Source organism: Theobroma cacao, chromosome 7 (genome assembly GCF_053813885.1).
Source record: "Theobroma cacao isolate CCN51 chromosome 7, ASM5381388v1, whole genome shotgun sequence".
Classification (NCBI taxonomy): domain Eukaryota; kingdom Viridiplantae; phylum Streptophyta; class Magnoliopsida; order Malvales; family Malvaceae; genus Theobroma; species Theobroma cacao.
In genome coordinates, this window is record NC_142645.1 from 12,055,714 (window position 1) to 12,083,682 (window position 27,969).

General features: G+C 32.3%; 1 protein-coding gene, 1 long non-coding RNA gene and 2 pseudogenes across 4 annotated transcripts; 1 reads left to right on the forward strand and 3 right to left on the reverse strand.

Annotated features, from left to right (window-relative positions):
- Positions 1-350: 350 nt before the first annotated feature.
- Positions 351-3,588, reverse strand: LOC18594635 (kinesin-like protein KIN-14Q; annotated as a pseudogene). The gene is made up of 9 exons (XR_016027646.1): positions 2,949-3,588; positions 2,803-2,853; positions 2,479-2,716; positions 2,089-2,373; positions 1,513-1,673; positions 1,203-1,416; positions 1,073-1,103; positions 727-895; positions 351-638 (listed from the first exon to the last, which is right to left on the reverse strand). The product of XR_016027646.1 is annotated as a kinesin-like protein KIN-14Q (transcript).
- A 2,024-nt stretch (positions 3,589-5,612) lies between these two features.
- Positions 5,613-6,473, reverse strand: LOC148761682 (receptor-like protein 9DC3 pseudogene; annotated as a pseudogene).
- On the reverse strand, positions 6,427-9,078 carry LOC148761683 (receptor-like protein 6). 2 transcript variants are annotated; one of them, XM_088808240.1, is made up of 2 exons: positions 7,521-9,077; positions 6,427-6,579 (listed from the first exon to the last, which is right to left on the reverse strand). In XM_088808240.1, exons 1-2 carry the CDS (start codon positions 8,985-8,987, stop codon positions 6,547-6,549), a joined length of 1,500 nt encoding a protein of 499 aa, XP_088664366.1. In that variant the 5' UTR covers positions 8,988-9,077; the 3' UTR covers positions 6,427-6,546. The 2 variants fall into 2 exon arrangements, with proteins under 2 accessions (XP_088664366.1, XP_088664365.1); XM_088808239.1 differs by having other exon boundaries at positions 6,484-6,700; positions 7,521-9,078.
- Positions 9,079-22,548: 13,470 nt separating this feature from the next.
- On the forward strand, positions 22,549-24,414 carry LOC148761684 (uncharacterized). The gene is made up of 3 exons (XR_016027599.1): positions 22,549-22,698; positions 23,350-23,429; positions 24,302-24,414. It is a non-coding gene; the product is annotated as an uncharacterized LOC148761684 (long non-coding RNA).
- Positions 24,415-27,969: the final 3,555 nt, after the last annotated feature.

Sequence of the window (27,969 nt, forward strand, 5' to 3'; positions counted from 1 at the left end):
GGCTAATGAAGTCCGTTGCAAATGTGCTTTCATCTACTATTCTGAAATAAGTCTTTTGGTTTTTCCACAGTGATGAGGGTAAGACAATTGGGTTAGCAATCGCCTGTGCTACGCTTGTGTCGAAGAAAGTTGTAACTTGAATTGGAGGCGATTCATCATCGATGTATATTCGAATAGGGGCTACTGGAGAGATCAGCTGTTGTGCTGTGAGATATTCCTGGATCGTCATGCAATCCATGGATGTATCTATTGAGTCATCATCATAATAGCTTGAATCGATTGATTCATCTGAGTTTGAGCCTAAATCTTGAGTTTTGATAACAAGCAAAGTTTATGGACTCTGTTCATCATTGAAGGAGAAGACTAATTCTAGATTATCGTCATCAGATAAATTGTATAATGTCACATGAGAGGGAATTTGGAATTACAAATCAATTGCAAACTTGCAGCTCCACGAGCAAAAAGATATTGAATATTTTCAAGATTGTTTGATAAGTTTACACTGTGCAAACCTTGTCTTGCAGGTTCTTGTTTTTTAGGTCTTTATCCTTCATCTTCGAGTCTAAACCATGAATTGTTTCCTCCATCTTCCTGATTTGCAAATCGTTGACCTTCATTTCTTGCTTTGATTTCTCAACCTTTTAGGTTCAGAAAAGAATTGTCATTGGTAACGTCAAAATGATAAATTACGCTTAAGAAATGTTGCCAATAAGTTGCCGGTTGTACCATCTGTTTGCATCTTAGAAGTTCTGAGTAGTCCATTTGCTTCTTTGCCGGACCCAAGTCTATCCCTCTCACTCTACTTCCAAAGTTCAGAGAGCATAGGGCCTCACCAAGGTCATTCTCGTGAGGACTGATTTGTACAAACATGAGTGTCTTTGAATCTCCTCCTAACAGACATAAACCTAATTATCAGGCTTTTTACTTCTATCTCTGTAGAAATTCTATGAAAGAAATAACAGACGTTTGGCCATGAAAGTAAAAAATAAAGGAAATTTTAAACTTGACTTGTTTTTATCATATATGTCAGAGTAATTTCCTTGTAGGGGGTATAAAGATAAAAATGCACCTAGAGTCTTGAAGCAAGTGTAAGCTTCGAATTCCTGCATGATTAAAGTACAGTTAAGTTTTAAACCTATGAAACACTACTGATTTCTATGTTCTTAGTAATTTAGAAGTACTCATCTCCGTATTTTTATAACCTGAAAGGAATATGAGGGCTTTTAGTAGCAAGAGCAGACATGACATCAAGTGCAGTCAAGGATCTGTTAATATTTTGAGTTTCCTGGAGTCTTTCTCCATGCACTTCAGTTTTTGCTACTCGTTCACTTCCAGCTAGGTCCACCAACCATAGCTTGCTCTTGGTGCATTCCCCATTCAACAAATTCTCTCCCTGAACCATCACACAATGTATGCTGCATAAAGAGTGACCCATAAGCTGGCATTTAGCTGTGTTTAAACACATTTTGTGCGACAAGTACTGAATTTAAAATCAACTGTGACAGACAGATCAGTGGGATCTACTGCTATGCTAATTGGCATTGGTTGAGCCAACAGCCCTTGCATTACTGCCAGTCTGTAGGACTTCCCAGACCTCGTTCATGTTGCTTACATGCGCTTCAACGAGCCCTGGGACATCATGCATTCCTTCACCCACTTGCCTTATTTCAAGCCTACAAGTAGCCACACCAATGTGAAAAGAGTTAGCTATTTGAAATTTCATAAGAATGAATAATCATTTATCAATGCTGAAGTCTCAGTCAGCAAAAGTTGCAAAGTTTAGATCACCAATATTACACAATGAATTTTGCTAGGGACAAGCACAAAATTTTATTAGTTTATGATTGAGTGTTCAAGGAAAATTCTTTCTCTAACACCTGAAATAAAACCAAAAAGAAAATTCTGTTCTAAAAACATTTTAGCATGAGGATAATAAAAAGTATTGATACCATTTGACACAGTTAATTCCTCATCAGGATGAAATAGCAACAAAACAATGTATGAAACTCATCTAACAAAAGTTGGCATAACCAATCCGGAAAAGTAAAAAAATGTCAAAGAAAAAAGGCTAAAACAAAATTACCCAACCTTTTGGGCACTGTGCCTTGCTGAGAGCCTGAAACCAGTTAATCTTTTATTTGTTCATTGTGTACTTCTAAGACACCGACTGATATCTCATATTGATATAACTTCTGCCGCACATTAATTATGCGAAACAATTCCTCAAGAGTCCTAAAATTTACTCCACGGGCTTCTTTTGTACCCTCCATTGTAAAAGTTTTTCCTGTCCCTGTCTGTCCATAAGCAAAATGCAGACATTGTAGGCATCTAGAACTGAGGTAGCAAATGGGGCTATGTCTTGGAAAGCATCAGCTAAACAAAACAAGCAACAGAAGTAAATTATTAAAAATATTGACTGAAACGAGTATTAGAAATATTTTGCAGTGAGCCTAAACCGGCTATTAGAAATGGCCTTACCTTGGTCTGCTTGAGGGCCAAAAACAGCATCAAACTTAAAGGTTTCCCTGGGAGCACCATTTGATAGTACAGTGCGTTCAACATCTTTCGCAATTATTATAAAGTATGATTAACTGTGCAGGCTAAGTGCTAACTTGCTTCTGGACAGAATTGAAGAGCCAATTTCATTGATATCCTTGAAGCAATTATTAGACATGGATACCTCCTCTGATAGCTTGATGTGTTCCATTTTCATTATCTGCAAATTGGAACTTCTTAAAATTTTGAAATTAAAGTTCTAGCTTTGTACCCTCAATGATGCATCATTGAGTTCCAATTTTATACCCTCAATGATGAGAGCCATCTGCGCTTTCACTTGTCCCTCAATTGCAAAGGCTATAAATGGATATAACAGCATTTGTTCCCTATGCAAGCAAGTGTAGGCAGTTACAGGTTAACAAAAGGGAAAAAGAAAAAAAAAAGGTTCATACCTAATGAGCCAACATGCATTGATTTGCGCATAAGCTCATTTTGAAGCTCCTGTAAAGATTTGCACGCTTCTTGACACTCTTTGCTCTTAAGTTAGTTCTCCCTCTTAAGCCCTTCAAAGGCTCTCCTCATTTCTGCTAATTCCTTACTTTGGCGCTCATAATCTCTTTGATCACTCATACTCTTTGCTCATAATTCCTCATTTCTGCTAATTTCTGCTAATTCCTTACTTCCACCTCACAATCACTCATATCCTGCAAGCAATCAATTTTAAATGATCTCAAATTTTCTTTACTTCCTATTTTCAGCTCTCCTTTCAAACCTTGAAAAAGTTATAGAGAGTTCCATTACTCTTAGTGACTCATGATCTCTCAATTCAGCTATTCCCATGACTTCCTGTGATTCAGCTTCTTTAAAACCTGTTGCACAAATTTGTTCAGTAAAAGTTTGAGTTCTTGACTTCAAGCCGAGGGCAACTATTTTTTCTGAAAAACAATAAATAAATGGTTTGCAGGGAACTATTTTCTATCAAGAATGTTGCAAACACTTCTGGCTTTTAATATGAGGTTTGTCCCGTAGAACCTTAAATAAGTATGCCTACATTTTAAGTTTTAGACAATATCAATAAGCAGAGAGAACAAAGATAAGTATCCAAGCTACTTAATCAAACTTGATCAAAAAACAATATTAATCATTTAGTGTAATGTAGATCAGAAGCATAAAATCTGGTTTTCTCACCTTCTCTTGTTGTATAAATACATCAAATACTCTAATTCCAGGTGGACCGCTAGTGAAAACTATTTCTGCAAAATGCAGATCAATGTTGTAAAAACCAGGCTCCAATGATGAAAACTCGTATGAGAAGTCACCAAATTGTGCTGTGTTGTACAATGAATTTCCCACTCCATCTCCAACCATGGTATCAGTCCTTATAACATCACCACCCACATAACAATCATCTTCCGAATAAACGACACCATCTAATTCCACTGCTCCATTTATGCACCCTGCATTGATGCTTATAACAGGAAGGTGTTCATGCTCCTTGTGTAGATAGTCTGCACTTTCTGGTAATGGCCAAACAAAAGAGAGGAACTCTGTGATTTGAAATGACAAGTAATCAAAGAGTTTTGAGAATAAAGAGAAAAAGGGAAATGCTTTTTGAATGAATCAATTAGAGAAAGAGAAAAGAGAAATGAAAGCTTTATTGGATTCGGGCGTTTGATTTCTGGTTTAAGGTAAGAGTTTGAAGTTTGCGTTACCGTTGGATGTTTTCAAATTCGAATTTGGGCAGCGGACTTAGGCCTCATGCCTTTCTCACGTGCCGGGGCTTCCTTTCTTCTTTCTCATCAATTTTTGTATCTGCAACCAGTAACCCACAACACCCTCCCTCCATTCTTAATATATTATTTCTTACTTATACTACAGTATCATTAATTAAAATATATTTCTTACAATTATTTTATTATTTAAATAATTTATAATTATTTTCATTGACTTCTTAGAATTTCTATTATCAAATATGTTATAATTTTTTATAATATACTCAATGTCAACTTAGCATCTTTAATATTTTATAACTTAACATCTTTAAACTGTCTTTAGGAAAGCTAAGTAAGATTTTCTTATGAAATAATTACAATTATAAGTAAAAAATTTAATCTCAATTAAAATTATTTTCATATGTATCACATATTACATTCATATAATAAATTAATAAATAAATAGCATAGAATAAGACTTGAACTTGTGACGTAAAGATTTCAAGACTTTCTTTTTTTATTAAGATAAAACCTCATTTATTAAAAGCAAATAATATTAATCAATAGAAAATGGATAAACAAACACACTTACGTTGGCTTAATTCACGTTAATTTCATTTAAATTCAATAAATGTAAGTTTTAATGAGTTTTCAATACTTGACCCTAAAATTAGAAAATATTATTTTACTGACTTGGCTTAGTCCACACTTAACTTTATTTCTTAGAAACCTTTGATATAATATTTTTTGAAATAATTTATTAAGATTTTTAATATAAAGTACAAGATCCTTAGGTTTAAAATAAATTTAATTTATTGAGAAGCGATTTATATTGCAGCTAACTAATCTAAAGACTGAAAGAAGAAGATTACAGCCACCCTAAACATCTGTTGTTTTTGACCAAACGAAAAGAAAAACATCTTTTATTCTTGAAAATTGCACACCATGCTTTGTAAAAAAAAAAAAAAGAAAAAAGAAAAGAAAAGCACACATATTGTGGGGTTATCAATAATTCCAGCAGCTTTTGTGATTTCTTCATCTTCTTCTTCATTAATTTCAACAAAACCTGTATTTTGATCGTATTCATCAATTCCCCACAAAGGTTGCAAAATAATTGCAATGAAAAGGATAATACAAATCATAGTAAAAAATATAGGACTAAGTATTATAATAATTAACATAGACTAAGTATTTAATTAATGAACATGCAAAGACCAGATTAATTAGTAAAAACTTTGAAGTTGTCGTATATATTTGTCTTGAAATAATATATATAGGCCAAAGTTAACACATATATTGTTACTAACCTTTGTTTTTCCTTAACCAAAAGAAACTAGCAACAGCTAAATAAAAAGCGCATTTGATGAACAACAATTAACATACCTGCAGTCTCATTGATGATTACTAACTCCTTGTCCGACTAGTGCAAGCATTCCTGTTTGACTTTTTTGGCCTTCGATGATGTTTGGCTTCAACCAAGCTCACAATCCATTTGGGTTTACCGGTCCGAAAAACAGCATATCCCATACCCACTCCAAACATAAATCCGGACATGTATCCAATTAGCACAACTTTCCACCCAAATCTAATTTCAGATTTTGAGCCATCTTCTTCTTGTAAATTTGAAGGTGGTGGCTGTTGTGCTTCATTACTGCTGCAATCTCTAGAGAGTGGAAAACCGCATAATCCATCATTCCCTTCATAGGAACTGTTCTCAAACGTGTTGAATTGTTTGCCTTCAGGTATGTGCCCAACAAGTTCATTCTTGGAAAGGTTTAGGGAAGAAAGCATTGTCAGATTCAGCAATTGCTCAGGAATCTTTCCATCCAGCTTGTTTGAGGATAGATCTAACCATTCAAGATTGATCAATTTTCCAAATGATGGTGGAATATGACCAACAAGGTAATTATGAGAAAGGTTAAGCCCAATGATTGAACTAAGCTTTCCAATAGCTCTTGGAATCTCTCCTTCAAACTTGTTATTTGATAGATCAATGATTGTTAATGTGGCAAATATTTTCATTAATTCAACCACTAGCCCTTTTTCAATCAAATGAACAGAATAACTGTAAAAGTTACCCATTGTATCATCAGAACGCCCGATATACGACATGACATTTCTATTTTCTTCGACATTCATCATAGCCTTGAAATTTTCTATGTACCCAGTTGGCAACTGTCCTGTAAAACTGTTGTTGGAGAGATCCAAAATTTGCAACTTACGAAAATAATGCGTACGCTTTTTGCCATTTATGGAACCGTGCATTTGATTTGATTTCATTTCAAGAACTTTTAGCTCTTGAAGATTTCCTAGCCAATGAGGGAATGTAGCATTGATCTTATTGTTGCCAAGATCTAGTACTTGTAGACTTCTGCAATTAAGGATGGATCGTGTCAAAGGCCCTTCCAATTGATTAGCATTCAAATTAAGATTCTCCAATTGACATCCCTTTGCAAATGTTGCAGGAATGGTTCCATGAAGTTTGTTCGTCCCTAGATTCAACATACGAAGGCTTTTGCTTAATTTTCCAAAGCATTGCGGAATAATTCCACTCAAATGGTTGTGGGACATGTCTAAAATTTCAAGATAACTCACATTGCATATGAGATCAGACATCTCTCCATTCAAATTGTTATTTGAGATCAAAAAAGTAGATGTTGTCAAAGGTGGAATTGGAGGATCTCCTTGAATCAAATTCGAACTTAAATCAAGAATTTGAATATTTTTCCATGGAAGTTGCTCTAATTCTGTCATAGAGTTGTGAGATAGATTTAAGTAAAACAAAGAGTCTTTCCCAACATCCCACATCCATTTGGGAATCTTGCTGTAGATTCTATTATTGGAAAGGTCTAACCTTTCCAAAACTTTTGAGCCTCTTAGAAATTGGGGGAATTGATTGACATTGCAAGATGACAGATACAAAAGATAAAGATTAGGCAATGTATAATCAGTACTGGTATGGTTAGAGTTGAAGTATAGATTGTTATATGAAAGATCAAGGTATTGGAGATTTTGGAGTTTTGAAAACAGGTCAGATTCTACAATTCCACTAAGATTATTTGATGATAAATCAAGCCTAGTAAGGTTCACAAGTTGAGATATTGAAGATGGAATCAGACCTTGGAGTTTATTATTCCGTAAAAGTATCTCTTCTAGTGATTTGTGTTGAAATTGCTTGATATGACCACTGAGCTGGTTATGTTGGAGATTTATGGACTTTAATGAGGAAGCGGTGTACAACCATGAAGGAAGTGCACCGTTGAGAAAATTAAAAGATAAGTCTAGATGGATTAGATTAGGAAAAGCAGTTACCTCATTTGGAATGGAACCTTCTAGTTGATTGTCAGAGATGTCCAACAATTTAAGTTGAGATAGGTTTGTGAGTGAGGATGGAATCTGTCCACTAAAATAATTCCCCAATGATCTCAGCATTATTCTTGAAATGTTACATGCTTCGAGATGCAATTCCTCCAAGGAAACTAGGTTACGAATTAAGTTAAGTGAACAAGGACATAGAGGAGCCCCTGATAAAGACAAATACTTCAAAGATCGTAGATTGCGGATGGGATTACGCAATGCTCCAGAGAGATTCGTAAAACTTAGATCCAAATTTTCCAATGAAACTAAATTGCCAATGGAATTAGGCAATGCTCCAGAGAGGGATGTGTAACTTAGATCCAAATTTTCCAATGAAACTAAATTGCCAATGGAATTAGGCAATGCTCCAGAGAGATTCATAAAACTTAGATCCAAATGTTTCAATGAAACTAAATTGCCAATGAAATTAGGCAATGATCCAGAGAGATTTGCATGACTTAGATCTAATAGCTCGAGATGGTTGCTCTGGTTGAACTTTGGAAGATAGATATTGAGTTCCCAGTTGTGTCCTAAATTGAGCAACTTGAGGTTTGGCAGGCAAAAAATGCTTTTTGGGAATTTTCCTTGCAAACCACAATCTCTAAGACTAAGAGAGCTTAAAGAAGAGGATATATTCATCAAGACATTAGGATTAATAGAAGACATGTTGATTCCATCAAGAAACAGTTGTCTCACCTCCGTTAGGTTCTGAACAAGTCCTCCCAAAGTACGTTCATCAAGTGTTCGATACTCATTCCAAGAGAGATCAAGTGAAACCAACTTTGACAAGTGGGAGATTTGCAGTGGAATTTGTCCTGCAAAGACTGACCCCGTGAGGTTGAGTTGCATTAGACTTGTAAACTGAGCAAACTCAGATGACATCTTGGAATCGTTAAAATGGTTATGTGCGAGGTTAAGGTTCTGCAGGTGTGGAAGACGGAAAAGACTGCTGTTGGAAGGAATGACACCATATAACCAACTGCAACTCAAGTCAAGGCCAATCACATGGCCTGTTATATTGTCGCAAGTGACTCCATGCCATGAGCAGCAATCAGTCCCTTCCTTCCACGAATCAGTCTTGGGATAAGATGGGGTGCCAGTATCTTCGCATTCCCCAGAAGCAGTTTCGTCGATGGAAAAGGAGCTTTTAAATTTCATCAAAGCTGAAGCCTCATTGTGAGAGCAAAGGGGTGTTGTTGAAGGGGCAAATGAAGTGGATGAAAGAGTAGGCTGAGAACTCAAGCAAAAGAATAGAAGGCAGAGAAGCTGATAGAAGATTAGTAAGCAGCCCATGTTTGTGATTATAGTTATGAGAAGAGAAACATGCAGTATACTTATAGGCTGCCAAGTCAAACCAGAGTCTCGCAATGCAATAAGGATGCCAAAACGGTTGTTGAGCAAGACATAAAGAGAGGGGTCCATCCATTGCCAAAGATGAAAAGCTGTATGGACATATATATGTTGTCATTGTTACTTTATGAATCTCGTGTATTGCTTTTATTCTATATATGTGGGGCAGGGAAAAATAATGCAGAGGAGGGGACTAATACAACACATTTGGCATTGAAATTATTTATTCAAATAGAAAATCATTAAAACTAACAAGGGGGTTACATTTTCCACCCAAACCCCTAAAATTATCAAATTAAAAAAAATAGAAGAAACAAACATTAATATTCTTAGAATCACTACTCTCTCTTTTCTCCGTTATTGGTAGTGCTATAATTAATTGATAATGAAGGAAATTTTAGTTGAAACTGTAGCATTCTATTTTAATTTCAAATATGCGGTTGAACATCAATTACTCAGAGACTTGTTATGCAACAGAATAGAAGACTTGTTGACCTCAAAAGTCTTGAGCAAGGATCACATTTTGCCTTTGAATTGAAAAATGAAACTGGAAAAGCTAGAGAAATGAGAGTGCACCTTCCGCCCTCTTTTCCTTAAAAAAAAAAAAAGGAAAAAGAATAAATAAAGTGGCTAAAAGGGGATTCTTCATTCAACGATTATGATTTTAATTGTTGTGGATTGTAAGAAAAGTTAGAAAGGAATGTCTAGTGAAATGGGGATAGACCTTCCACCATCTTTTCTAATTTATAATTATATATTAAAGAAGTCCCAATAAGACTCTCAAAAGTTGACAAGTGGTTTAGTTACCCTTGGTATGATTTAGAATTTGGTTAAAATAATATTTAAGTCAAGCAAAGTCTTTCCAATCAGATTCAAGTTCGTCAATTATAGAAAAAGAGAACTATTGTAATATATCAAAAAGCATAATTTTTTTTTTGGAATAAAATATGAATTCATTATAAATATGTGTATTTATATTTTGATTATAATTAATATATATTTGTTACCATTATTTTAATGTCTGAATAATTTGTAATTATTGTCATTGATTTTTTAGAATTTCAAATATCACATATATTATATTTATTTTCAATATATCTAGTTTTATTTTAATGTCCTGAATCATTATTTTTTTCTTCTTACCACATCTTTTGTCATGTTTTACCAAACACATATTGTCTCACCGTTGCAGTTCCATTCTTCACTAGTATTACTACCAAACCCTTCAATACTTCTTTTCCTCTTATTATTTAAATTATTAATTAATAAAAATTAAATATGATTTTTTAAATAAAAATTAATTCATCTCATTGTGTTATGTCATCACCAAAATATTAAGTCATATAAGTTAAAGATAAAATTTTAACACCGATAATCATGATCATTAAATTGACATTTGATGCAAGTATAATGATTAAATTCATTAAAATCAAAGTAAATATTCTTTTTTTTTTGAATTTTTATTATTAATCGGTAATTTTTTAGTTTTCTTTTATAATAAATTATTTTTACCTATAATGACTGAAATTAATTGGAGTGGTTGAGCTAAAACCGTTGAGAGACTTGGAAAGCGAACCAAACCAACTACAACTTTTTTCAGCTTTAAACTGAAAATGATGATTAAATTTCTCTCATATAAGTAGAAATTCCTTTGTTGACTTGGGGAAAACGTTGCTCTTTTTGCTTCTAGCGTGTCCAACGGGGGCATGGTGCCTTCTTCTTTGTAATTATTTTGGGGCCTCCATTGCCTACCCAATTTAAGCTAGTGGCTCTTTTAACAAATAAGGTTTAAGACATAAGAATGTGAACCCGAGACTTGACTCATGCCCTTGTTTTCCACAACATTGAATACTTAATTAACTAGCCTTTCTCACACCTACTATTAGGATGGAAGCAAATTTTTTTTTTTACTATACATTTGAATTTTAAAAATTTAAAGGCTAAAAATAACTTATACTAGACATAGAATTTACAATCTCATTCTTAAGAAAAGAAAAAAATATATATTTATTTTTATTTATATATATTATCATTACATATATTTTATGAAAATTTATTAACTGAATTGATGCCTTTTAATACGTGGCCTCAACTTGATCACTCTTGTTATAACAGTATAAATTATTTAAAAATTTCAACTACTGTAAATTTATGTTAGAAAACAATTGAAAATCCAATTTTCCAAATGAAAACTATATATGGCCGTGATGGTAAGAAATTGATGAATTAATGGCTCGATGCTACTACTTTGTGTTTCCCTATTGTCACGTACTGGACTTGAGGCCTTAGTCTTGGAAATTCTTTGAAAAATGAGAATTGGAGTAATGTGCATCATTAGCATCTTTGACCTTTCATGATGTTTGATTTTCATTCTTAATATAAAATTTTAATTTATTTATCCGGAACGTCTTGAATTTATTTTAAATATATTAATTAGAACACTTTTGCAAGAAATTTTTTTTTTGGGAGTGACCAATACAACACTTTTGCAATTGAAATTATTTATTCAAAAAGGAAAGCATTAAAACTAACAAGGGATTTACATTTTCCACCCAAACCCCTAAAGTTATCAAATTAAAAAAATTAAAAGAAAGAAATAAAAACTAGTATTCTTCGAATTGTAGTCACTACTCTGTCCTTGCGATATCTCTTTCCCCTATTATTGGTAGTGCTATGATTAATTGATAATGTAGGAACTTTTAGTTTACCAATCAGTCTAAGAATAAAATTTGGTAGATCAATTACTCAAAGAATACAAGACTAGTTGACCTCAAAAGTCATAGCAATGATAACATTCTGTCTCTTTCAAAAATTTGAATTGAAAGGAGAAAGGGGAAAAGCTACAAAGAATTATTCAGAGAAATGGGAGTAGACCTTCTGCCATCTTTCCTACAATCTTGGGGGTTAATGAGCAGAGCATTAATCCTAGAGCAATTGAGGACTTCTCATTTTTCTTTTTTCTTTGCTAGAGCATTAAAAAGAAAAAGACTTTATTTTTTTTCCTTCTACGGTTGAAGAGAAGGAACAAATCTTGAATTAAGAAAAAAGTTTCAGTAGTGAAATTAATAGAAGAAGAAAGAATAGATTTCTTTTTTGGGTTATGTTGAAACCAAATAAGTCCTAACACCATTGAGAAGTGCAATTGAGAGAATAAGTCCTAGCACCATTATTAACAAGAAGAAACATGATGGTGCTCTTTACAAGTTGGGATAGAGAAGGGGGTAGGAAATTGCTATAGAAGATCTCTATTCAGGTTTAATTGCTATAGCAGGAATCTTGACTAAGACTTAATCTTTCGTTTTTGGTCCATGAATCAGTCTTCGTTTAACGTGACTCCAATGCAATTAGAAGGGGCATTCTCCATTTACAAAATGTGGCATTCCAAGTTCAATAGCTGAGTAGACAGGATTGAAATTTGAAATAATTTATTTTTGTACAAAATAAAGGAGTACAATTGAGAGAATAAAGATTCAAACCTTGTTCTTCAACTATTAGGCAAGCTTAAATTGTTAATTGAATACAATTTTTAATTGTACATTTAATATAATAATGTGATATATGAGAATTATCATATAAATTATTTATGAAATTTTTAAATTTTATGGATAAGATTAAATGGTTTTTACATGTCCCTGTAAGTTATATAGGTTATGTAATAATTAAATAGACATGTGACAATGGTCTAACTCCACTTGTAAAGTTTACAAAACCCATCACTTGTGTATAGAACAATAGTCCATGTATGCATGGTTTCTTTCAATTATATGTCTCAAATTTTAAAATTATAAATTTGTATGAAATTAATTTTAATATTTACGATTTTATACATGAAAAAAAAGGAGTTATGACAGGTAACTGAAAATTCTTCAGAATATCAAAAGGATTTTGTTTTTTATAATTTTTTTAAATGTGATGAACAAAAAGATGTTTATGAATTTACAGCTTGTTTTTTGGAGAAAAAGTGGATTTTCAGCACGTGTCTAATCACTAGACCTTATATGCAAGTCAATAAAATTTATGTATATGCCGAAAATGTGATATGTATTTAATGGTGAATGTTGAATATATACCAGTAAAGTCATTTTGTTGATTGAAAAATCTGTACTAAATTAATTACAAACATATAGGTCACTGCTTGAACGGCACTGTAACTCCAAACAGACACTAAGAGATTAACAAATAAGCTACTAATTAAGCTACTGTTTTAGGGGCGTTCACACCAATCTCTTAATTATGGATTTTTCAGTATATATTATTGTAATGGTGGTGATTAGATTTTGGTGTTTCCAATATATACCTTTTCACATCACAATATGCTATTGAATTTAAAATTTATTTAGATTTTTTTAGTTGATACGTATATTATTTGCTATTTGATTAACCTTAATAAAACTCATAACGATCAATTATTTTAAAGTCAAAGGTGAAAGTGAGACCAGGCAGAGGATCAATGTCATACCCTCTTCCTCCTAAATATCTAATGTTCTAAATAGTTTTGTGTGGTCTTAGGAATGAAAGCTTTCTCTAAATAGTTTTGTCCAATAATAATGATAAAGTAAATTTAATTATATCCAGGTAGTGCTAAACTGAAAATGATGATTAAATTTCTCTCATTTAGGTAGAAATTCCTTTGTTGACTTGGGGAAAACGTTGCTCTTTTTGCTTCTAACGTGTCCAAGGGGGGCATGGTGCCTTCTTCTTTGTAATTATTGTGGGGCATCCATTGCCTGCCCAATTTAAGTTAGTGGCTCTTTTAACATATAAGCTTTAAGACATAAGAATGTCAAACCGAGACTTGACTCACGCCCTTGTTTTCCACAACATTGAATACTTAATTAACTAGCCTTTCTCACACCTACTATTAGGATGGAAGCAATTTTTTTTAACTATACATTTGAATTTTAAAAAATTTAAAGGATAAAAATAACCTATATTAGATGTAGAATTTACAATCTCATTCTTAAAAAAAAGTAAAAACAACATATTTATTTTTATTTATATATATTTTATTATTGCATATATTTTATGAAATTTTACCAATTGAATCAATGTCTCTTAATTTGTGACCTCAACTTAGTCACTCTTGTTATAGTAGTATAAGTTATTCAAAATTTTTCACTACTAAATATTTATGTTAGAAAACAATTGAAAATCCAATTTTTCAAATGAGAACTATGGTCCTGATGGTAAGAAATTGATGAATTAATGGCTAGATGCTAGTACTTTGTGTTTCCCTATTGTGAAGTACTATACTTGAGGCCTTAGTCTTGAAAATTCTTTAAAAAATGAGAATTGGAGTAAAAATTTTAATTTTTTTCCGCAACATTTTGAATTTATTTTAAATATATCAATGAGAAAAATCTTGAATTAAAAAAAAAAAGTTTCAATAGTGAAATAGAATAAGAAAGAATAGATTCTCCTTTTGGGTGTTATGTTGAAACCAAACAAGTCCTAACACCATTACTAATAAGAAGAAACATTGTGCTCTTTAGAAGTTGGGATAGAGAACGGGGTAGGAAATTGCCACAGAAGATCTCTATTATGATAATGGAAAATTTTAGCATTTTAGCATTTTAACAACCGAAATAAATCCAAAAAGAAAACTCTGTTCTAGAAACATTTTAGCATGAGGATAATAAAAAGTACTAATACTATTTGGCACAGTTAATCCCTCATCAGGATGGAAAAAAGCAACAAAATGATGTATGAAACTCATGTAACAAAAGTTGGCATAACCATTCTCGAAAAGACAAAAATGTCGAAGAAAAAAGGCTAAAACAAAATTACCCCACCTTTTTGGCACCGCGCCTTGCTGAGAGCCTAAAACCAGTAAATCTCTTATCTGTTCATTGTATACTTCTAAGACACTGACTGATATCCCATATCAATGTAACTTCTGCCGCTCATTAATTATGCGAAACAATTCCCCGAGAGTCCTAAAATTTACTCCACGGGCTTCTTTTGTACCCTCCATTGTAAAAGTTTTTTATTAAAAATGGATCTGATATCCCATATCAATGACTGATATCCCATATCAATGGATCTGTGTCTTGGAAAACATCAGCTAAACGAAACAAGCAACAGAAGTAAATTATTAAAAATATTCACTGAAAGGAGCATTAGAAAAATTTTGCAGTGAGCCCAAAACAGCTACAAGAAATGGCATTACCTTGGTCTGATAGCTTGATGTGTTCCATTTTCATTATCTGCAAATTGGAACCTCTTAAAATTTTGAAATTAAAGTTCTAGCTTTGTATTAATTATAGATGCATCATTCCGTTGCAATTTTATACCTTCAATTTTCTGGTCATGTCCCTCAATGATGAGAACCATCTGCTCTTTTCTTTCACTTGTCTACTCTCATTTCACTGGACATTCCTTTCTAGCTTTTCTTACAATCCACAACAATTAAAATCATAATCATTGAATGAAGAATTCCCAAACAATTACCTGCAAGAAAAATTTAATATTTGTTAATATATTTGTTTGGTATGAGAAGAATTGCCAGGTGTAACATTCTCTCACAGATAATAAATAGGATGACATATTCTTTCACTTCCCTCATTATGTGTCTAATATATCACAATTTTTTATCACTTTTCCATGTCTACAATGTTATTAATTCTCAACTATTTCTTATATTCTTTATCAACTAACAATACTATATATTTAATGATCTTCAACAGTTTTTTTTCCTATATATAAAATCATTTATTTTTTCCAATTTATAATATCCATTTATGGATTCTTTCCTCAGTCGGTCTTTCTTCTTTAACTTCAATAGAAAAGACTCATTTTCTTAATTTTAATAAAAAAGCTTTTGTTTGAATATTTAATTTTTGGCTTTTGAGGTTATTTAGCTGTCCCTGGATGTAAATTTGTTTTTGTAACTGTACATTTGAATTTTAAAAAAATTTAAAGGATAAAAATAATTTGGATATACAATTTGCAATCTAATTCGTAAGAAAAGCAAAAACAACATACTTATATATATATATATATATATGTATGTATATTAATTATATCATTATATATTTTTATTTTCCTTAAAATTAAAACAAAAGGAAAACGGATAAATGAAGTGGCTAAAAGGGGATTCTTCATTCAACGACTAGGATTAGTTGTTGTGGATTGTAGGACAAGGTTGGAACGATTGTTCAGTGGAATGAGGGTAGGCCTTCCGCCATCTTTCATACAATCTTTTCCTTTAAAAGGAGAATAAATATAAAAGGGGACTCTTCATTCAACAACTATGGTCGCAATGATTAATTGTTTTTAGAATGAAGGAAAGCCAAATTTTCCAAATCCACACTCTTTCACACTATATATGTAGATTTGAGAACAACTTGATCATTATGTATATTTTATGAAATTTTACTAATTGAATCGATGTCTCTTAAATTTGTGACTCTAATTTGATCACTCTCCTTATAGTAGTATAAATTATTCAAAATTTTCAACTATTGTGAATTTATGTTAGAAAACAATTGAAACTCCAATTTTCCAGATGAAACTATGGCCCTGATGGTAAGAAATTGATGAATTAATGGCTCGATGCTACTACTGTGCGTTTCCCTATTGTGAAGTACTTGACGCCTTAGTCTTGGAAATTTTTTAAAAAAACAAGAATTGGAGTAATTTGTATCATTAGCATCTATGACCTTTCATGATGTTTGGTTTTCATTTCTAATATAAAAATTTTAAGTTTTTTAACTGCAACATTTTGACTTTATTTGAAATATATCAATTAGAAAAATCTTGAATTAAGAAAAAAATGTTTCAATAGTGAAATAGAATAAGAAAGAATAGACTCTCTTCTTGGGTGTTATGTTGAAACCAAATAAGTCCTAACACCATAATTAATGAGAAGAAGCATTGTGCTCTCTAGAAGTTGGGATAGAGAAGGGGGTAGGAAATTGCCATAGAAGATCTCTATTATGATAATAATAATGATGGTTGGAACATGGAAATCTAGAGATTGGCGGTCCAAACTTTGGAGTTCTCTTACTCTTTATGACTTTCAATAATAATTTCTTTGCGTTTCTGAGGACCCTTTTCAAAGCAGAACTTTATGTAGTTTGCTGGAAATATAAGTTTCATTTTGGCAACTGGATAGCTGGAAATGCATAAGAGACAATTTAGGTTATCATCTGTAAGCTTTGCTACATACTTGCCCTTTGTGCTTCTTTTATAGGTTTATAAGTTTAATATTAGATTAGACGAAAGAAATAACAGGCAACTCTGTATGATGAACTTTAAAGCCAGCCTTGAAGTATGTTATCATCATGAAAGCGTATTCTTAAGCTTATAGAATGAGTAGCATAAATTCCTGTAGTGTTGACATATTGTAATACATCAAAAAGTGTAATTTATCATTTATAAATATGCGTATTTATATTATAATTATAATTAATATGTATTTGTTACCATTATTTTAATATCTGACTAATTTGTAATTATAATCAATTTGATCACTCTTGTTATAGTAGTATAAATTATTTAAAATTTTAAAAGATTATAAATGAAAAAAATAGAATTACTGCAAATGAAAATGAAATATCGTAAAAATATAACAAACTAATATGAAATTTATTTAGAGAATTGCATGTTGAAGTTAGCAATATTATTGCTATCAACGAATAATTTTGTTTTTTTGAAAATCATGATTTATTTATAATGAAGAATAGATTATTGATAAAAACTAATTATCAAATTAAAAAAATAAAAACTAATATTTTTAGAATCAGTACTCTCTCTTTCATCTATTATTGGTAGTGCTATAATTAATTAATAATAAAGGATCACATTTTACCTCTTTTAAAAATCTGAGTTGAAAGAAGAACGTGGAAAAGCTTGAAAGGATTGTTGAGAGAAATGAGAGTACACCTTCCGCCATCTTTCCTACTATATTTTTGTATAAAAGAAAAAGAAAAAGAATAAATAAAGTGGCTAAAAGGGGATTCTTCATTCAATTGACTATGATTTTAGTTGTTGTGGATTGTAAGAAAAGTTAGAAAGAAATGTCTAGTGAAATGAGAGTAAACGTTCTGCCATCTTTTCTGTAATCTATAACTATATATTTTAGGAAGTTCCAACGAGACTCTCAAAAGTCGACAAGTGGTTTTAATTGCCTTTGGGATAGTTTAGAATTTAGTTAAAATAATATTTAAGTCAAGTAAAGTCTTTCTAATCAGATTCAGGTTTGTCAGTTATAAAGAAAGAGAACTATTGTAATATATCAAGAAGCAAAACTTGTTACTTATAAATATATGTGGTACTTATATTATGATTATAATTATTATGTATTTGTTACTATTATTTTAATATCTGAATAGTTTGTAATTATTTTCATTGATTTTTTAGAATTTCAAATATCAAATATATTATCATTTTTTTTCAATATATCTAGTTTTAATTCAATGTACATTTTTTTTTATCTTCTCACCACATTTTTAGTCATGTTTTACGAAACACATATTATCTCACAGTTACAGTTCCATTCTTCACTACTTTTACTACCAAGCTCTTCAATACTGCTTTTCCTCTTATTATTTAAATTATTAATTAATAAAAATAAAATATATTTTTTAAAAAAACTAACACGTGATATTAATCAAAACCTAATCCATCTCGTCGTGTAGTGTTATCATCAAAATGTTAGGTCATATAAATTAAAGACAAAATTTTAGCACTGATAATCATTATTATTGAAATACCCCATACTTTGATATAGTGATAAATAAAGTTGATCGAATGCAAATTAAGGTCAATTAAAATGTTTAAAAGTGATAAAAGACGAAAGGAGTAGTTTAGGATAAAAATATTTCACAAGTGAGAAAATAATAATTTTATTAGAGGAGAATTTGTGAGATAAAAGGCGATTCAGAAGTTAAGTGAGGCATAATAAGGTATTTCAGGTACCAAGGAGACAAGATAAAATTTTTAAAATATTAATATTTAGCCAGATGTCGAAATCAGTCAAGAAGAAAGATCATATGGTTGATTCATGTCACGACCCGGAACCTCCCTCAGGCCCATGACAATCGCCGCAACGTCCCTAATTGACACTCATTATCCGGAATGCCAACCGGAACCCCGCAAGGCTTACATATCAGTTTCTTTCCTTTCCTGTGAGCAATCGTTGTTAAATATCTAGTTTTTAGAGAATATACACTATTTTAGATCAAAAACAATCAAAATAAAATTTTCGCCACACAAGGGTATTTTGGTCATTTTTTTCTCAAAAATTTTGAAACTGGCTAAAACGTAATATACAAGTACAAAACACATAATTCATATTCAAAATGAGTTTAAAAGTCTAAAATCTTCATTTAAAACGAAATTACGGTTATTTGAATATAATAAGAAAATAAAAGAAATATTAAGGAAAATATTCTATTTTCTTACAATATTTATAGAGTTATACGTGAATAATTTTTATAGCGTAAAAGCTAAATAAATCTATACATACTGAAATACAGTAAGCCAAAATATTTAATTTGATTTACAATAACAAGAGGGCCCCCGAATAAACAAAAGTAAAGAGGACTGTGAACCTACGATTTGGAAAATGCAGATCCAATGGTAGTCCTCGATGAGATCAGCTATCTACAGTCTATACTGAACCTGAAATGGGTGGAAAGGAGTTGGGTGAGATTTTGCAATCCCAATGAGTAAACAGACATTATCATAAATATCTAAAGGCGAGTAAAAAGGAGGCAAGTTTAAACAACAAATTTCAACCCATTTCATAATGTTTTCAATTTATTTCTTAAACCATAAAATATTTGTAATTTACCAAAACAATTGTTAAGGCTTATGTCTTTTATTAAAACAAGGCTCAAGCCAAAACTAATCCTCGGGGATACCTTGGCCGAGGCATCTAACTGAGTCCGCCAAGGGTGTTAAAATATTCACACGTGAAACACATTTTTATTTTTAAAAACCAGCCGTTCCTTGGCGTTGGCCGAGTTACACATTCACGTGGGGGTTCGACGTGAAGTGAGCTCTAATACTACCCCAGGAGTTACCCTCCTCGCCTCTACAACTGGAGTAACTATATAACTGGGTTTACCGTGCCCCTCTAATAGGCAGTCCACGGAAACCCGTCACTGCAGTGACTAACCCACCAATTTTAATAAAATTTCGACAGTATAACGTGGCTTTTATTTATTTATCCAGCCTGCATAGTAAAATAACTTACATAAATTTCCCAATGCATTCACAAAATATAGCCACATATACTCATTTCTCATAAGTCATTCCTAGGAAAATATATATTTTTCAAGTCAATTTGTAGCCTCCAATTACTCAATTTCATAATCAATACAATATATTTTTATTTGTCACATTTATTCCTAAAACATCAAAAATCTCGTTTTAATCTCGTTCTCATTTCATAAAATACATAAAGGGCATTTAAAAATAAACTCTAGATAATTTACAATAATAATAAGTTTACTCACCGTTTGTACAAACTAAAAGCTTTCTAAGCGCCCCGATCACTACTCGTCGGGTACGACTTCTTTGCCTTTTCCGGAAGGCTCTCCTCCTAGACACATTACAAAAATTTACACAATTCATCACATTGATGCTAAATCACTATATAATTAACTTAAATCCTATACTAATGCATGGTATGAAATGCAATAGCCTAAAACGGCTTAAACGCGGTATTAACCTATTTTTGGCACTTTGCCCGATAAATTGCTAACGCGCTCCATTTTAGCTCTAAATCATCCCATTCTCTCTCCAACATTTCTAACCATTAAATATCAGCCAATAAACTTCTAAAAACAACAAAATCAGCTCACTCCCTTCCTTGAAAAATTCGGCCAAAAATGGGACATTAACTCGGTTAATTTTTTACTTTGTTTTTCTATCACGTTTAATCGTTTTTCATCATTTTCTCTTCATTTCCCTTAGAATAAAATCAATTCATCATCATTGTACAGCATTGAGCATCCAGCCAAGAGTGGGTATTGTGAAAATTTAATGATTTCTTGCCCAATTTAATTTCTAAACACATTTAACTAACTAAAACTATCAATTTAACTAAAAATCAAAACCTAAAAATTTCAATTTCTCTCCCCTAGAATTTCGTCCAGACCTTGATATCACTTTTTGATCTCTCTCCTCAAGCATGCTAAATGGAAATAAAGGCATAGGAAAGGTAGAAATCAAGCTAAAATCGAAAAATCTTACCGTTAGACGCGTAAACGGTCGAAAACCGTGAATTTCCCTTTGAATTTTCTTGTTTCTCTTTGGTTTTTCTTTTTTTCTTCCTTTCCTCTCTATTTCCTCTCTTGTTCTTCCTTATGGCCGGCCAGCACTCAAAATTTGGGTTTAAATGGGCTGACTTTTCATTAAAATAATATTATTTCATTAAAAAATGCCACGTGTCACTTTCCCATTGGCCCATTTTTAAAATTTCATCCATTTGTTTCCAAATTTTCACCATACACTTGTCCCACATATCCATAGCTTAGATAAAATTCTCAGACTTATCCAAAGTCTCGGTGGAGTAATTTTTAAATTTACACTTTTGCCTCCGTAAAAGTCAAAAATTACATTTTTGCCCCAAAAATTGAAAAATTGCCCATAGACATATTTTTCATCCCTTATACTCATACCATTCTCCAATTTGTCAAATTTGATCTAAATTCTCTCAAAATCTCAAATTTTATCCGTGGGTGGCAAAATTACGATTTTGCCTCTACACTCCAAAAATCACCAGAATTAAACTTTTTCACTTCATATCATTAAATTATACTCCAAATAGTTAATCTTGGTCAAAAATTTCACTCCATGATCAACTTATTATCTTAGGTGGCAAAATGACGATTTTGCCCTTAAATATCAAAATTTCTAATTTTACCCCAAATGAACCCTCGAACTCCGAACAATCATTTTTAGTCATTCCTAGACTATAAAATATTAAATTTCATCCTACAATTCCTATTTGAACTAGTTCGAGGTTAAATCAATTTAAGTGTACCGTTAGGTACAATATTAGGTTTCGTCTATTCTTAGGTTGTCAAACCCTGCTTTGTAAAATAATTATAATGTCATTCACATGCTTGATAGAATGTTTGAATATTTAGGAAGTTCGAGAAATCGTTAAAAGACGATATTGCCCCTAATGGTATCATTGAGTCGATTAAGCCTCGAACTAGTTCAAATAGGAATTTTAAGGTGAAATTAAGAGTTTCACAGTTCAGGGATGACTCAAAATGGTAATTCGGAGTTCGAGGATCAATTCGGAGTCAAACCAGAATTTTCACTATCTAGGGGTAAAATCGTAATTTTACCACCCGAGGACGAAATTGAATTTTTCGAGAGAATTTAGATCAAATTTGATTAAATGGAGCATGATATGAGAATAAGGAGTGAAAATTATGCATTTTGGTAATTTTTCAATTTTTGGGGCAAAAATGTAATTTTTCACTTTACGGGGGTAAAAGTGTAATTTTTAAAAATTTGCTCCACCAAAACTTTGGAAAAGTCTAGAAATTTCATGGAAGACATGGATAAGTGAAGAGGATTGAGTGGTGGAAAAAGAAAGTCAAAAAGATGGCTAGAAAAAAATAAAATAATAAAATATTCAAAAAATAAATAAAATTATAATATTTTATTAAGCCTATTAAAAGGCTTGCAAATTCCAGAATTCTTCATTTGGAGGGTCAGCCAAAACCAGCAGGAGAGAGAGAGAAATAAGAACAAACCCTAGAGTGAGAAAATTCAAAGAAAAAGTGTGATTTTTCAAGGAATCAAGTGTTTAAAGGTATGATTTTTCAAGCTTAGCTTAAGATTTATCATTTTCATGCATTTCTCATCATTTTCCATGGTTGAATCATGTGATTTGAGGATGAATTCAATTCTGGAAAAATGGGTTAGGAGAGAGAAACTTGTTAGATTAATTTGATTTTAAGTTATGTTAGTGTTTTAAGTTAGTTTAGCATATTTAGGAACAAAACAACAAGAAAAGAATTTATTTTCCTCCATTACCATTATTGGCTGAATTTTCTAGGGGAATATTGGCTGATGATCTTGATGTTTACTTGAGCAATTATGATGAATAATGATGAATTATGAGTCTAGAAAAATAATGGAAATTTTCGGAGCAAAAATACGAATTTTTACCCATTAGGGGTATTTTCGTAATTTGTTATCGAGACTGATAATTTGCACCACACTGAGGGACATTAAGTCAATTTGGATGCAATTGAGGTATAGAAACTGAAAAAAATTAATTTGAGATTAAATTGGACGCGTTAGTAATTTAATCGGGTAATAGGCCGAATTAGGTTAGCACCGCATTTAAGCGGTAGTCGGATAAGTTGCATGTCATATCATGCATATATACCGAGCCTGAATTGATTTTATAATGGTCAAGCATTGATGTGGTGAATTGTGTATTGTACATTGTGGATAGGTGGTGAGCAAATTACACTGGTAAAAGTACAGAAATTGTGCTTGAAGACTGGGATTAGGAGTACGTCGACTCCTAGAACTGTGAGTGGATAATTTATCGTCTTAAATATCTAGAGTAATTATACTTGTTTGATGCTTTTATTGAATGGTGAGTTTAAATTATAAAATATTATATTTTCCAATTCAAATGTTTTTTTTTAATAAAAATGAGATTTATACTGGTTTTGAAATCAAATATTGTTTTGGGAAAATTGAGTATATGGAGACTGTGTTAAAATTTATGATTTTATATGTTATTGAAATTGTGGCTTATGACACTATGGTAGCATGATGGCTAAATTTTTGGGGTTGGCATGAAATATATGAACAATGTTGGATTGGTCTCGGTAGACTGGATTAAATTTTATTCGCCATATTAAGCTACTGGAAATTTTATGGGTCTGGTGGTATATTAAACAGTCACTGCAGTGGTGGGGGTTTCCGTGGACTGCCTATGAGAGGGGCACGGTAACTCAATTATATAATTACCTCCGGGGGGAAATGTTGGGTGAAGTATCTCCTGAGGTATGATTTGAGTGCACCTCACCTTCGGGCCACCACGTGAGAGTGAGACTCAGCCAACGCCAAGGAACGGCTGTGTGTCAAATGTGGAAACATGTTTATGGGTATGGGTCATTGAACAGCCTTGGCGGTCTCAGTGGGATACCTTGACGAAGGTACCCGCGAGAATGATTATGGTAGGGGCCAAGTTTAAGAAATTCATAAGCCGGGAAATTTTGATGAAAATAAATTGTTTGGTATAGATTGAAACGAAATTTGTGTTATGAACATTATTGAGATATAACGTTTTTATATTATCTCCATCTACTCGGGTTTAGATGCTTTTGATGGTAATTGTTTACTCACTGGGATTATGTAATCATAATCTCACCCCTCTTCCTATCCATTTTCAGGCTCAGGACAGTTTGTTGATAGTTGATTAAGACGAGAATTAATCTCGGAGTTGCATCATAGGAAGTAAGGGTTCGTAGCCCTACATCTTCTTAGTCAGTTGGGGGCCCACGTGTCACTGTAAAAGTAATTTTATTCTTCAGTTATTTGATTTAAAGTATTTATGAATATATTTAGCTTTTACACCATGTTTTTGACGAGTTTCGGTATTTTCGAAGAAAAATGATGAAAATGCCCCTGTGAGTCAGAAAGTAATATTTTATTGTTTTGATTTGGAAATGACTTATGATTTTTTTGAAATGTGAGATTTAATAACTGTAACTCACTGGGGAGATGCAGAAGCTGATGCTAAGCCTTGCGGGGTTTCGATCGGCATTCGGGGTAATCAGTGCCTATCGGGACGTCGCGGCGGTTGTCACGGGCTCGATGGGAGTTCCGGGTCGTGACATAGGTGCTTTTCTAGCGTAATAACATGCTACTCAATGCATGTATGTCATGACATGTATTTATAAGGTCGGGTTTTACAATTCAAGTGGGGGAGAAGATGACAAGCCCGACTCTATAAAAATAATTGTCATGACATACATGTGATGGATAGCATGTGTGCATGCTAAGAGAGTCCCGAAAAAAATTTACAAAAGTCGGTATTATACCTAGACGTACAACAAAGTTGATTTAAACCTCGAACTAGATAAAATAGAGAATTTACGATGAAATTAAGAATTTTAAAGTCCCAGAATGGTTTAATATGGTGATTCGGAGTTTGAGGATCAATTTGGAGTCAAACTGGAATTTTCGCTATCCAAGGGCAAAATGGTCATTTGCCACCTAGGGACACAATGAAAATTTTTAGAAAAGATTTTTGGCCCCATTTGACTTATTGGAGTAAGATTTGAAGTTTAGAAGTGAAAATTTTTAATTTCAGTATAATTTGGAGTAAAAGGGTAAAATGATAATTTTACCATCTGGAATCGAAAATTTAATTTTTGAAAGGATTTTGATCAAATTTAATTATTTGGAGTGTGAAATGAGTATGAGGAGTGCAAATTATGCATTATGGCAAATTTTCAATTTTTGGGGCAAAAATATAATTTTTGAAAAGATCGGGGGCAAAAGTGTAATTTTGAAAAATTTACTCCACCAAAACTTTGGAAAAATCTGGAAATTTCACTTAAGACTTGGATAAGTCAAAGGGAATGCATGGTGGAAAAAGTAGGACAAGTGGATGGCTAGAAAAAAAAATGAATTAATAAAATATTTAAAATATGAATAAAATAATATTATTTCATTAAACAATAAAAAGGCATAAAAAAAAAATCAGCCCACCCATTCTTCTTCTTCAACATTCGGCCAAGCAAGAAACAAGAGAGAGAAAGGAGAAAATAAAACCCTAGCCAAGAAATTTAAAGGGAAAATAGGTGAAAATTCAAAAATCAAGTGAAAAAAGGTAACATTTTTTAAATTTGTCTTGTGCTTTACCTTTCCCATGCATTTCCCATCATTTTCCATGGTTGAATCATGTGATTTGAGGATGATTTCAATTCTGGTCATATGGGTTTAGAGAGAGAAAGTTGTTAGATAAATTTGATTTTGAGCTATGTTAGTGTTTAGTGTTAGTGTAGCATGTTTATGAGTAAAACAACAAGAAAAATATTTATCTTCTCCATGAATTTCCCTAGGCCGAATCTAGCCAATGGTATGTGAGGATGAGGTTGACTTTATTTTAAGAGAATTGGGTGGAAAAATGATGAATTATGAGGTTGGAAATTAAATGGGAATTTTCGGTGCAATAAATTGAAATTTTTACCCACTAGGGGTAAAAGCATAATTTATAGTCCAAACTGATAAATTGGACCAAATTCATAGTCATTGAGGTATTGTGGATATAATTGGATAATTGAAATTGAAATGGATGGAATTGGAGTCGAATTGGGGATTTTAGGATTTTACACCGTGTATAAGCGAGTTAGGTCGGACACCGCAATTAAGCGATTGTTTAAACATTTCAAATCCTGTCTAGTGCATACGCATGGATAAGAGCCTGAAATAATTCATGATAAATTGACACAATTTATTGAATTTTGTGTCATAGATTATGGATAGGTGGTGAGTCAATTGTTTCGGGTAAGAGACTGCACCCAAGGGCGGAAGATAGGAGTATTTCTACTCCTAATACTATGAGTGAACTTATTATCGTCTTAATTATCTAGAGTAGTTTTATAAAATTGTGTGATTTTATGAAAAATGGGTTTAAATGGTAAATTGCTATGTTTTAGGAGAAATTGTAATTTTATAAAATGATTTTATAAATTTTATGGAAAATAGAATATTGGTTTTGAAAATAGAGTAATTGGAGACTGCCTGCTTGTGTTGTAAATTTATGGTTTTAAATTGAATGGCTTATGACAATATATGAGCATGAATGGCTAAACTGATTTTGGTGTCAGAATTATTTGTGTTGTGTATTCAGCCTTGAAAGGCTAGATTGCGATAAATTGTCATGCCATGCTAGAATGAATTTTATTGAATTGGTGGAGTATATATTAATTATTTACTGCAGAGGGAGTTCCGTGGACCAACCTATTAGAGGGGCACGGTAAACTCCATTATATTATTACCTCGAACGGAGAGGCGCGTAGGGTATCTCTTGGGGTAAAGCTTAGGGTTCACTTCACGCCAAACCACCACGTGAAGGGGAACTCAGCCAACGCCAAGGAACGGCTGTATTTTTCTCAAACTAAAAATATATTTTAAGTGTATACAAAATTTTAACAGCCTTGGCGGACTCGGTTGGATGCCCTACGCAAGGTATCACCGAGTATGAGTTTTGGCACGAGCCAAAGTTTTAAGAAATTCATAAGCCAAGTTGATTACTCGATTTATATGGATTAATTTTATTTGGTTGAAATGAACTGAAAGGTAATGAAATTAGAGTATGATGACTTATTTTAATTGTCTACATTTACTCGGCTTTAGATGCTTTAGATGGTATCTGTTTACTCACTGAGATTATAAAATCTCACCCTTTCTTCCTATACATTTTTCAGGCTTAGGACAGTTTGTAGATAGTCGAGTAGGACGAGAACTAAGATCGGAACTGCATTATAGAAAGTAAGAGTTCACAGTCTTACATCCTCTTGGTCAATTGGAGCCCACGTGTCATTGCAGATCAAAACTTATATTTTGGTTATCTGTATTTCTATTCATACAATTTTTACTTTACTTTCATGTGCGAAAAATTATTTACGAATATTTCTATAAAAAATTATTTTATGAGAAAATAGAATATTTTATTGATTATTTTTGAATAGTACTAGTTGTTAACAATTTGCTTTCAAATGAACATTTTAGATACTTATTTTGTTTTTAAATCATTAAATATATATTTTCTGCTTACCTACTACATTTTTAGCAAGTTTTGAGATTTTTGACGAAAAATTACGAAAATGCCCCCATGAGCCAGAAAATATTATTTTATTGTTCTTATTTGAAAATGACTTATGATTTTTTTAAATGCGAGATTTAATAATTGTTGCTCACCGGGGAGATGCGGAAGTTGATGCTAAGCCTTGCGGGGTTTCAATCGGCATTCGGGGTGAAGAATGTCTGTTGAGCGTCGCGGCGGTTGTCATGGGCTCGATGGGGAGTTTCGGGTCGTGACAATTTTATT